The sequence below is a fragment of the Notechis scutatus genome, chromosome 3, assembly GCF_049901735.1.
Source record: "Notechis scutatus isolate UNSWTSFEM ecotype Mainland chromosome 3, rNotScu1.2, whole genome shotgun sequence".
NCBI lineage: Eukaryota > Metazoa > Chordata > Lepidosauria > Squamata > Elapidae > Notechis > Notechis scutatus.
Genome location: NC_142011.1, coordinates 106,852,882 through 106,866,673, shown reverse-complemented (window position 1 = coordinate 106,866,673; position 13,792 = coordinate 106,852,882). Strand labels below are relative to the sequence as shown.

At 37.1% G+C, this 13,792-nt stretch overlaps 1 protein-coding gene across 1 annotated transcript in view; it reads left to right on the top strand.

Moving 5' to 3' along the window:
• Window positions 1-13,792, top strand: part of PAPPA2 (pappalysin 2) — a 169,967-nt gene that overhangs the window by 90,695 nt on the left and 65,480 nt on the right. Inside the window, exons 12-13 of the mRNA XM_087960905.1 lie at window positions 1,951-2,086; window positions 3,525-3,735. Of these exons, the coding sequence (XP_087817031.1) occupies window positions 1,951-2,086; window positions 3,525-3,735 (347 nt within the window). The remainder of the gene's footprint in view (window positions 1-1,950; window positions 2,087-3,524; window positions 3,736-13,792) is intronic.

Here is a 13,792-nt window from a genome sequence, read left to right as displayed (position 1 = left end):
AATTCCTTATGGCTTCAGATTTTCTTTTTCTGCATGGTAGCATCAGCAACTAGGCATCTCAAAAGTTTTAATCTTGGCACATCATCAATACCATTAGATTCCTCAGTAACATGTTGAGTTCCATCAGTTTGATGATTACATCATCTGGCACTCATATTATCAGCCTCTTTATATTGTCCATCTTTTTGGGCAGTTTGGTAAAACACAGGAATGGGTATTGCCTTCTGCTGAAATGATACATTGGCCATTGCCTTTGATCGGCCACCTCCATCATCTTATATTGCTGTTGCCCAATATTGTGTGCCTGCTAGCTTTAGCTATACAGCTGGGATAACTGTCATGCCTTGAGTGGACTTTGCTGGAAGTATTCTTTACTTATCTCTGCCAGGAACAACTTCGTCCCCTAACAATGAGGTGGAATAGTATCAAAGTGGAGAAGAAATACATTGAATGTAAAATGAAGAATTTGAGAATAAATAATACTTAATAACAAATTTCAGGATATACACATTTTAAAAAGACTTTTTTAAAAAGACTTTTTCATAAATAAAGAAATCTACTAAAGAAAACAGAGAACAGAAATGAAAAAATAAAAAATAAAGTGCAATAAAAAAGAAAAACAAAAGAACTAACTAAAGAAAAGAAACTAGAGGATTCCTGACATTCTTTTCAATAGATTTTAACAAACCATCATCTCCACTTCCTCTTAACTATTCCAGAAACCCCTTCAGCCCCTTATCTCTCATTTTTTTTCTATCATTAATCCATAAAACATCATTTCACCCTTTTTTAAGCACACATTTCATAGAAGCTTTCCAGGATTTTAAAATTTCTCTATTGTTTCCTACCTGATCGGTTTTGCCATTTCCACAAATGTCAGCTATTTACTTCTTGGATTGTGGGTTTTGTTTTTATTTATTTATTTATTTTTATTGAATTTACACTTCAATAATATTTGAAGGATAATGCTACTTCTGTAGTATAGATGAGGATATACACACTAAGAAGTCAGACTCATTGAATTAGTGGCTAAAATAAAATTGCCATTGATAATTTTCATTATTACAATGAAATCACTTATTAAATTGGAATTCTTGATTATATACTACTAGCTTTTGAACAAGTGAATAGCTTATTTTATAAATTACATACCTCTGGCTTCCATGATGCATCCCCAGAAATGACCAAAGGATGGTCCCGAAGAACAAAAATGGTATTGAAGCACATGTTTAACATAAAATTAATATGTCCCCCCCCCCCAATTCTACCCTATTGTAGCACAAAAGTGAAAGTTGGGGGGGGGGTCATTCTCTTACCCTAATCTTGATCTGATTCACAGGGGATGTTCAGCCATGGAGAAAATAGGTAATAATAACAGCTGCATGTGAATAAGAAAAAAAAATCGTTTAGCAAACAAGATTGTGGGAATCAGAGGGCTTCCCAGTTTGAATGTCTGGAAATCCTTAGAGTGATCCTTGATAACTGAGAACTATCCACATGGTTACTGAATACTGAAGGATCCAGCTAAATATAGATGCTATTAATTGAAAATTTTCTGTAAAATGGGTCCATGGAAAACCATTTCCTACCTCACTTATTCAGCTTCAGTTTTGTTTAGTTAAGGAAGCATATTGCTTAACATTAGATTAACCGTGATGCACGTTCTTATATATGGTCCATTATTGGCTGGGCTTTCCTGAAAATGAAATAGGGAGTTAAATTACCACCCCTAATAGCTCTGAGAGTTCAAACAATAATTTTGAAGAGCAATTTGAGTAGCCAAACTAAATGAACTCAATTTCAGATTTAAATAGGAAAATTCTAGGATAGCTGGGATGGGTGATTGGGTGAAGAAGAGATTCTGTTTTTCTGTCACTTCTGTGACAGAGTTGCTGTTTTTGCTCATGCCATAGCATAATCAGACTTTGCCATGTACTGGTGTTGTTTCAGGTGTGTTTCAGCCAACCCAGAGTGGCTACTTCACTCTTTGTTTTCCTGGCATCTGTGGGCACTTCCAATGGTGACCATCTCAAGCCATCTATTACAATACACTTGGGTGACATCAATGGTCACCACCATTTCCTTGGTGAGTCTGTAAGTGATATACTAAACATTTATCTAGGCATTTCTGTGAAGTTAACCTATTTCTTTGCTTTTGTGAGGAACAATGCATTAATAAGATTGAAAAGATATTTTTCTTTTTTTTATTCCCAGACAGCTTCAGGTGATTTGGTAGAGTAAATATTACTTACAAAATGTAGATTGATCTTGGCTTTGCACTAAGCATATTTTGCAGTATATTTGTATGCAAGATACAAAAACTTTTGACCTGATAGATCAATATATATATAGAATACTAAGGGAAACAAAACATTGCTATAATTCAGTGTTCTGTTTTATATAGGTAGCAGCTTCATTTTATGTTAATGGGATGTCTCATGTCAAATCACAGATACTAGTTTTGAATAACCGCCTTCCCTCCCCCCCAAAAAAATATTTACAAAGCTTGCAGGTCAAAGAAAACTCTAATTTAAAATTTGTTCTAAAACAAGTTGGCTTTTATGTTCCAAATCATTTTATATTGAGGAACATTCATGGGTTTGAATACCTGCAATCTAAAATATCACTGCTTAGCCGAATGTGCCTGCCTATGTTGCTTTAGAGTTTAAAGCAAAAGGATTTTTATGAAGAAGCACTTATTTCCTGCTGCCTTGTCAGTTGCATCCTTTCAAAACACTGATTTTTAAGTTTCTTACTTTTCAGAATTGTACTAATATCTTTGTCTGTTTAGGATCTTGTAACTGTCTATTGTCCAGCATCCCATTTCTTGCAGAACACTATAGAGGCTGGTGTGTCTTTATGGGCCTGGCCACATATCATTCTAAATACATGGAAAACCATATATTTACTGCAGTGATACAAATACTGTTTTTCAGAAGTGCTCTAAAATGGTACTTTGAAAACTATTTAGCTCTCAGTATGAATTCAAGCTAAAGATGCCAGTGAAGTTCTCTTGTTTGATTTATTGAAAACAGAAACTGAACTATTTTTTAAAGCACCCAACAACTCCTCTAGATTGTGGTGCAAGTCAAAGGTGGGTGTTGCTTTCACCTCAGAAAGTTATCCCTGCCACTTTTAAAGCAGTTTTCCCAGATCTGGCCCTCTTCAAATTTATCGATTCCCAGATGGCAGTTAAATTCCAATGTATCAAATTAGGCAACATTAACATATTGTTTCTCTTCCCTTTCCCTCTATTAAGAGGTAGGACAGGAGCAGTTTTTCCTGTTCTGCCCTCCACCCTCTTATTCTAAAGTACTATTGCATTGAGGGAAAGAGAAGAAATGATGCAATGGCAAAGTTGTGAAGACTACAACTTTCCAAGCTTTATGGTATTCCACCCACCCTGTGGTAAAACCCTCCCTCGCCCCACAAAAAAACTCCAGGAACTCTTGCCTATTTTTAATTTAGAGAGATTTCACCATGATTTTTTAAATATATATATATTTTCCTTTAATTTCTCTCAGCTACATCAGAGCTGTCATGTCAGCAGAATCCCCTGGTCATCAATATGACTGGAAAAATTACATCCCACCAAATCACCTATGCCTTGTTCAACTTCTCCTCTCTCTCTGTGAGCATCTCTGCAGTGGCTTTGCGAACCCATTTGCCATTTGACACTTCCAGCCCAAGTAATTGTCTCCCAGAGCATGAAGGTCATGGCTGCCAGAGATACAGGTAATAGATGTTGGGGATAACACATGGACCTCTTAATTATTACTGCAGCTAAAATAAAATTTAATACTTCTTTTTTAAAATCAAAGAATTGTGAATTGTGTTCACTTTGTTTCATCCCTATAATGTGAAGAATTATTAGAATATAAGAACATGATTTTAGTCTACCATTCTGTGTCACATGTTGGCCAACTGGATGCATTTGGAAGTCTGATAAACCCAGATTAAAAAGCAGTAGGATTAGGATTTTATTGCCAATAGGCATCATTTAAGGCATTCTGTTTCGAGTAATAAATTGCTGTAAATATTTGTAAGCCACTAATTGCCTATTCCTCTGTGAACTCTTTTCAAGCCACCCACATTAGCTGCCATTTAACTATACACTGTCTCATAAAATATTAACTTCTGATGGTTCTGAATCTCTATGCATTTAGTTTGTGGATGACCTCAATTACTAACATTGTGAGAGAGGGAGAAAAGCTCTCTCTCCATGTTATCTCAACCATGTGTGTGATTTTGTCTTCTCATTCACCCTTGTTCCAAAATAAGAGCTCAATCAACTAGAGTCTTTCCTCATAGGGGAACTGCTCCACCTCCCCCCAAACATTACACATTTTGTATCTTGTCTAGTTGTATAATATTCTTGAGAAACAGTGACCAGTATTGCAGGCAAATGGGCTTTCATCATAGATTTGCATATGAGTATTATTACATTGGTGGTTCCCTTCCTAATGACTGTACAAGTTGCCCTTTTTATAGTAGCTTCTGTTTAACATGGCTCCGAGGTATCCTTTCAGGTCAGGCAGGTGAAGTCTGGATTATTTGTGCAATAAATACACTGGTACGTACTGTATGTACAATATGTATGTATGTATGCAAGTAGTTTGATAAATTTTGCCATCTATGCTGCTAGATTGAATTTGAAGTTCAATTCAAGTTAGAATAGAATAGAATAGAATTCTTTATTGGCCGAGCGTGGTTGGACACACAAGGAATTTGTCTTGGTGCAAATACTCTCAGTATACATAAAAGAAAAGATACATTCATCAAGAGTTAGGAATCATAAGGTACAACACTTAATGATAGTCATAGGGTACAATAAGCAATCAAATCATACTAGTAAACAGTCAATATAGATTGTAAGGATACAAGCGATAAAGTTACAGTCATACAGTCACAAGTGGGAGGGGATGGGTGATAAGGAGTGATGAGAAGATTAACAGTAATAGTAGTGCAGATTTTTTAATAGTTGAATAGTGTTGAGGGAATTATTTGTTTAGCAGAGTGATGACTTTTGGGGAAAAGACTGTTCTTGTATCTAATTGTTCTGGTGTGCAGTGCTCTATAGCGTCGTTTTTAGGGAAGGAGTTGAAACAGTTTATGTCCAGGATGTAAGGGTCTGTAAATATTTTCATAGCCGTCTTTTTGACCTGTGCAGTATACAGGTCCTTGATTGAAGGCAGGTTGGCAGTAATTGTTTTTTCTGCAGTCCCAATTATCCTCTGAAGTCTGTGTCTGTCTTGCTGGGTGGTAGGACCAAACCAGACAGTTATAGAGGTGCAGATGATAGATTCAATAATTCCTCTGTAGAACTGTATCAGCAGCTCCTTGGGCAGTTTGAGCTTTCTGAGTTGGTGCAGAAAGAACATCCTTTGTTGTGCTTTTTTGATGACGTTTTTGATGTTAGGTGTCCATTTTAGGGCATGTGATATAGTAGAACCTAGAAATTTGAAGGTCTCTACTGTTGATACTGTGTTGTCTAGTATTGTAAGAGGTGATAGTATGGGAGGGTTTCTTCTAAAGACTACCACCATTTCTACGATTTTGAGTGTGTTCAGTTCCAGATTGTTCCAGTTACACCATGAGGCAAGTTATATAACCTCTTGTCTGCATATGGATTCATCATTGTCTCAAATGAGACCAATCACTGTTGTGTCATCAGCAAACTTCAGTATTTTAACAGATGGATCGTTTGAGATGCAGTCATTGGTATATAGGGAGAAGAGAAGTGGAGAAAGCACACAGCCTTGGGGGGCCCCTGTGCTAATTGTACACATATCAGATGTGATTCCGCCTAGCTTCACCTGCTGCTTCCTGTCTGTTAGAAAGCTTATGATCTACTTACAAGTGTGTTCAGGTACCGCTAGTTGGTTTAATTTACTTAGCAGAGTGTCTGGAATGATGGTATTGAATGCTGAACTGAAGTCTACAAAGAGGACCCTTGCGTAGGCATTTGGAGATTCAAGGTGTTGTAGGATGTAATGCAGAGCCATATTAACAACATCATCTGTCATTCTATTTGCTCGGTATGCAAACTGCATTGGATCTAAGTTAATTTTTTCTTTATATATACACTGTGCCACTCTTCCTTTGGGATGTATATAGTCTCCTTTTCAAATGCTGACTAGATTTATATCTGCAGATTTTCTGTAGGACCTTGCATTTATTACAAATACTGCTGAAGATGTTCATAACATAATACATTCTTGAATAAGTCATATTAATTGCAATTAAAATTTAAGTAGCTTACGGCAACCTACACATTTTGCTGTTTTCCTCAGGTTCTTGTCAGGATTACGATTTCAGGTGTGGAAGTTTTGCCATACACTCTTTGACTTAGTCAACTCTACTCAACTTGTTTGGAGTTTACTTCCGAGCAATGGGCAATGATGTCAAAAAGTGACATGTGATGAGTTTTGCTCATGTGGTTATAGGATCTGCTCAGACAGTAATTCCCATCCCAACAACATATATGGAAGGCTAGCTAATGCAATGGAAACAGTTCTTGAGGTTGTAATTGCTGCACTTTCTTACTCCATATTTATTCAATAATATTTAATTGGAGATCTGTATCCCACCTTTCAATCAGGAGCTTAATCTGGGTTACTTAGTACTCCCTCCTCTTTTTCCCTACAACCACAGCCTCTGAAGTAGGTTGGGCTGAGAGAGAGCCTCTGGTCTAGAGTCACCCAGTGGGCTTCAGTGACAGAGGATGAACTCAAACTTGATCTCCTACCTGTAATTCAACCCAGTTAAGGACTATTTCATACTAGTTCTCTTACTCTTTAACTTTCTCCTTAATGTTATCGTTTTAAACTGCAGGTAGTATTTTTACCTGCTAGAATGTTGTGTGAATTTCAGAGAGGGCACATTCACAGGACTTACTATAGATTAGATTTTGCATGTGATGTCTTTAATAATATTTCAACCTTCAACTACTGTAAGATGCTGCAACAAAGGTCCAACCATTTCTAAAGCATTAGTTACAATATAGTATAATGTTTGTAAGCTCATAGTTAGTTTTGGAATGCAATTCAACATTTTAATTTTTAAAATTCTTAATATTTTAGGATCATGAACCCGAAAGATTAATGTGAACATAATGTTGATTTGATGATAAGATGTAGTCTCACAGTCTGAAGCGAAGACACTGTCATTGCTCAAAACAACTGAGGGACTAGCTGTGAGGCTGGGCTTTGAAAGAAGCTGTTTCATAAGGGAAATACAATGCAGGAAGTGTTCCATTTTGAGATCTTTGGTTTAAAGAATTGCTGTCTGAGATCTGTGATTTTTTTCTTAGTAGCTAGAATCTTGAGAGCTCCAGCTAAGGATCCAACTGAGTCCTCCTGGGAGAGAAGCAAGAGAGGGGATTTTATATTGTATAAGAAGCTATGGTGCCTGTCCTTGCATTATAAAAATGGCTCAAGGAGATAAACAAAGCAGCATTTTCACAGATATAGCTTGATCTCAGTGCATTTCATTCTAGGGAGTGAACGTCCTGAAAACTGAAATCATTAATCCATATGCAAGGGCACAGAGTCACATTGACAGGTCAATCCTTCATTAAGAAATTGCACAGGTGTAGATCCCAATTGCAATGTAAATGTATTTCTATATTGTAAAGAGGTGTACTCTTGCTATATGGCTGGTCTTAATATTATCTGGATGTTTGAAGGAGAAGTCTAAAAGGATTTTAAATGATTGATTGCATCTAAGATTGACTTGACACATTTCTCTGATAGAGGAGGAAATCTAAAATCTTATTTAGAGCAGGAATAAGAGAAAAAAAACTGTAGTCATCTATAAAGCATATACAATCAGTAATTTAAACAAGTTTAGTAAAATTTGCTGATGAAGTTTTGGGAATGCTAAACATATTTTCATTTTTTGTACAAGAATTTTTACACATCATGTAATAGAACATTCTGGGTTCTTACTTACTTTAGTGGTAAACCTGTCTCTGTGCTACCCTATTTCTGGCTGCAGCTGGAAGTTCTCACGGTACACATTTAAAAAATTACAAGTATAACTGTCAGGAAGAAATAGCTTTTGCATAACCTACTTATTGGCTGGCTAATTTTCTATGTATAATTATTTAATTGCAGGGATTGGCAACCTTTTAGTCTCCTTGGATTACAAAGTACTTTTTGAGGGGCTTGGAATTGCAAAGTCACATTATCTGGTGGTGGAACTGCATTTGGGGAGAAAGATTTTATTTGTTTAATTGTGATATTTTATGCTTCAGTACAGTACTGTATGACTGTCTGATTCCTAACTCAAAGTAGTACAAAAATGTGCAGCCATAACAATTTTTGTCAGACCACTAACCATAGATTTATATCAATATTAATAAATAAGCAATTTGGTATGTTTATATATGGAAACAAAACAAATTTCCTTGGAATGGTTATTCTGAGATACCCAAGATATTAAACACACAGGAAACCCAAGTTAAAACCCCAAGTTTCTACAAATTCTTCCCTAGAGGGTAAATATGAAATTAAGCTCCATTTGTGTAGAACAATAGTGTGCGGTATGTACATGTCTATAATAATTTCAATGTAGGATACTATATACATAAATACCCACTAGACATACTGTAAATCATCAGCATGTGACAACTATCCACATGTTTCCTTGTTTTATTCTATTTTTATAGTTTTTTGAAATATTTTTTATAATTACAGTAATAATGATAACTGTTTTATTAGCTGTTTTAGCTTTGTTGTACACTGCCGAGAATTGCTTTTGTTGAGATGGATGGTTATACAAATTCAGGTTGTTTTCTGACAAATCTATGAACAGTCCATAATGGCTGACTTTGTGGTATAGTACTTAAGGTGTTGAATTAGGAATAGATGAACCCTGATTCAAGTCCATCATTAGCTATGGAAATGTGCTGCATGCTAGCCATTGTTTCTCAACTCATCTTACATGATCCCTATGTAAACTTTCTTGAACTCCTGAAGAAAAGGTGGGATAGAAATTGACCAAATAAATAAACTTATTTCTAACATGTATATCATTGTCCAGTCTTGGAGTAAACCTTCATGACTATTAATATATGATTTCTAAGAGAGATGATAAAACAGTTCAAGGACATTTATAGCATAACTTACAAGGCTTAGTGTAGGACCTCCAAAAGAGCAAACAAAATGATTATTTTTTTTGCATTTTTTTCATGGATATATTTAACTACCGTGTTTCTCACAAAATAAGGCCGGGCCTTTTTTTTTTTTTTGAGCCCTGAGAAAATGGCTAGGACGTCTTTTTTGGGGTGAATTAATTTCTTCCCCCCCACGCACCAGCACTGTCTCCAACAACAGCATCTGAGTCGCTCCTGCTTTTCCCCCATCCCCATAACAACAGGAGAAAAAAAAAGATTTTGAGGTACCTGGGAGCACCGCGCACTGCGTTTTGGTTTAATCTCGAGCGGCTGGGTGGGCGTGAGAAGAGCCGAGCGAGCGTCTTTGCTGCTGCTACCCTTGGTGCTCCAGCCCAGGCCGAGCTGCAGCTGTCCCTCTCTCGCCAGTGCCGTCTTCAATAACAGCGACAGCAGCGGTGGGAACCGTGGAAGTTACGGAGGTGGCTCCCCCACCCGAGAAACGGCTGAAACGCTTCCACAGTTCCCGCCGCTGCTGCCGCTGTTATTAGAGACAGCGTTGGCGAGAGAGGAACAGCTGCAGCTCGGCCTGGGCGCTTGGAATGCAGGAATGGGCTGCGCACCGGGACTTTTGCAAACTTGCAAAGCCTGAGGCTGGAGCACCAAGGGTAGCAGCAGCAGAGACACTCGCTCGGCTCTTCTCATGCCTTAAAATCTTTTTTTTCCCTGTTGTTACGGGGATGGGGGAAAAGTGGGAGCAATTCAGATGCTTTTGTTGGAGACGGCGCTGGCGAGAGAGGCGCCAGCACTGGTGGGAACTGTGGAAGCTACGGAGGCCTGAGAAGTGGCTGAAATGGTGCCGGACATCCACGCCGACACCGCCCGCCTGCTGACCCGGGTAAGGGAGGGGTAAGGGAGCCCTCCGTGCTCCACTATGGTGTTAGGAGCAGCTGAGGATGAGGCGTAGCTGCCCGCGGGGCACTCCTAATGGCAAGTTCCCCCCGCCTTCCCCCCCCAAATTCGCATGTTTTAAACTAGGCCTAAATTTGGGGGGAGGGGCTTAATTTCATGTTATGCCTAGAAAACATGCTGGGTCTTCCTATTGGGGGGGGGGCGTATTGTTGGAGAAACACGGTATGTCATTGTTAAGTACATGAAGGAGAGGATACCATCCATCTACTCAGTACTCAAGAAAATACTAAAGCAGTGCCTAAATGGGTTTTGAAAGATCAGTTTCAGTCCTATAGCCTACATCTAACATGAAAGGGTTGATTTTTAAAACCCTAACCAGATTATATTCACTATTCAAGAATATTAAAATTTTGTCAAGATTTTCTCTTGCAGCCCACCATTGGTAATACCAGAGTACCACAGGGAGTACCGGTGGGAGTTTTGGGCTATGGTGATATTTTGCTGCCACCTGAAGAGTTCGCTCTTGTCTCCAGCTATGGAATTTTGTAGACTCCAGTTACAGTTATGTTAAATTCTTAACTATTAATTTTGTTGTAGTTTATTTTTCTTGTTTGTACTCTACCTCCTCGGAGTCATTGCAATAGGGCAGATGATTAATATTTAAATAAAATAAAGTTCTGAAATTTGAGTTCTGGGAATAAATAATTGAAGAAGAATGTTTTATTCAGGAATTGAATCTCTATTTCTTGGGGAAAAATGCATGTAAATTGCCCAAAGAAAACTTTTTCTTTTAAAAAATGGCTCATACATTTTTCAAGGGAGTAAGTGAAAATAAATTTTGATGGCTATTTTTTGTTAGAAGCAAATGCTAAATTAAAAAAAATATGGAAAAAATGTTGAAACATTGTTTTAATCCAACATTATTCATTATGTTAACTGGCAAAATGCTCAACATTATCTGTTTTTTTCCCTTTGTTACATTATTTTTGTATATTTTCCTTCCACCACATCATTTTCTTGTTTATGTTTTATGGCCCTTTTTCACAAATAAACCTTTGCTTTTCATTTTAATTTTTCTAATTCTTCAATCTGTTTTTCCTCTTTTAATGCTGTTCCTCTTCAGCATTCAGGTTCAATAACTTTTTTGTAAGCATAGAGTTATTGAAAGTTCAGTGAGCTCTAGCAATTTGTAACTAATGCTGAAGTATGAAAAATCATGCATTTTATGTCATGAGATTTGTCTTGTTTTTTGCCTAGAATCAATGGTTTGTGAATAAGTATTCTTGATGTTCTCTTTACTGTTATATTTAAATAATGTTTCTTTGACAACTGAATAGCTGATACAAACAAAATACTTTTCATTCATATGCTAGCCATGCAGATGAAATTTATTTAAATCATTTAAATTAGGGACACAATGGGATCTTTAAATACAACTTTTATGCAGGATAGGGTGTTGGAGGGGAGGAGGTAAGACAAATGCTCACATAATACAGAAAGTTATTAGCAGAAGAACTATACCTTATGAACCCAGCCAGCCAAACCAAGCCAAGAAAGGAATATTCTGTGTCATTTCGATTCTTACTATGTTACAGAGCCTCTGATTATGACATCGAACATATGAACAAGTTAAATTCACTACTAACATGGGCAACATCCTGCCCACACGCTTTTATCTTTCTTGGTGACTTCAATCTACCTCATATTAACTGGACCCTAAATGAATGTAAAACTGAACCCATACATGCAACCTTCTACAATGCTGTAACAAATCTGGGACTGGAACAGCTAGTAACCAACAATACTAGACTTAACAACTGCCTCAATCTCATCTTCTGCAATAGTTTGAATTCAATTACGGAATACAAATTAAAGAACCCTTTTCCAACATTGACCACAACATGATTGACTTTTGTCTCAACATACATCCACACAAAAATCATCATAATGATGAGATCCCCAATTATAACTTCAAAAAAGGCAACTATGATCTTATAGACCAATGGTTCTTAACCTGGGCGATATTGCCCCCCAGGGGGCAATTTCGTTTTTCAGGGGGGCGATGAAATGAAAAGGGGCAATGCGGGGGTGAAGGAATGGAAAGGGGTCGATATGGGGACGATGGAGCGAGAAGTTTTGGGGACACTTTTGAGACTTTTTTCATACAGTGAACCGCTGTATATCTGTCGTACAAAAACATCGGATCGCTCACTATTAGTGGATTGAACTGTGTTTTAAAATGTTCCTCCAGATAGCTTCAGTACAGAATGCCGTACATATGTGAATATGCATCGCTCATCTTCATGCGCATTGCACAGCAGCCTCTATCACTGTACCCATTAAATTTGTCACTCTGATTTTTGTTACTTTCCTTCTGTAAAAAATTTCTTTGTGTCTTTTTAACCCTTTTTACAGTGTGCATGAATATACATTTTCCTTGAATCTTAATTTAGTTTCAGAGTTTTCATCTTGAAATTCTTAGTTCCTGCATTGCGGTTTGTTCTTATGCCCTTTTTATATTTCTTTTTGTGTTTTAAAATTCAGTTGTAATTAAATCATTAAATGTTACTGGTTTTTTTGGACATTTCATTTTCTTGCAAGTGAATTTTGTTTTCAGTGGTCATTGCATTTAAATGTCTTGAATAAATAAGATAATAATGAAATACATGCATCACGAAGTTTGGGAGTAAAGTGGTGGGTGGCATCAGAATTTTTCACACAGTTGAGATATGGGGAAAAGACTGGAAATAAATTATTTGCATCAATATGTCCTGATGACAATTTTAAAGAAAACAAAAACGTGTTTGCATAAATTGAAGAATTATTTCCCTGTGTTGTGATTGAGAGGTTATGTTGGGGGAGGGGGGCGATGATAATTTCCTCAATGGCTCAAGGGGGTGATTCTTTCCAAAAGGTTAAGAACCACTGTTATAGACAATGATCTCTCATCTCTTGATTGGCAATTTCTATTCACTGGATGCAATACTGTTGAAGACCATTACAACATATTTTTACTTGAAGTCGAAAGAGTCATCAAACTATATGTACCAATAACAACTCCCAAAACCAGAAAAAACAAATTACCCATAACAATAAGGAAGTTTCAATCCAAAAAGAAATCACTTTGGTGGAAAAACAAATCCGGTTATGTTGCCAACTTCAAAAGCCGATACAAAAATGTATGCCACCAGATAAAGACTGAATGCACCAATTATCACATTAAACAAGAGGAAAACCTCTTATGCAGCAATTCCACCCACGCTTTCTCCAATTTTGTAAACAACAAACTAAAAGATTCAAGGTCCATCCCACCCCTGAAAGGACCTAATGGTAAAGACTGCAACGATGACACTATTAAAGCCAACCTCTTTAACACATTCTTTGGCTCAGTATTTGTAAACAATTGATCATGCCTAGTATTTCCTAGTTGAACCACAGACAACTACAATGATCTAATACATATCGATTTTACAGAAGACAATGTTGAAAAAGCACTATGCAATCTAAAACCATCTCTATCTATTGGACCAGATGGAATATGTGCCTACTTCTTAAAAAAGCTATCCACTGCCATAGCCGAACCTCTAAGCATAATCTTTGAAAAATCTTTCAGGACCAGCTCTTGCCAAACCTATGGTCACTAGCCATGGTCATCCCCATCTTCAAAAAGGGAGACCCCAGCCTAGTTGAAAATTACAGACCAATCTTTTTATGTTGCGTCACCTGTAAAGTTATGAAATCAATTATTAACCAATCCATTATCCT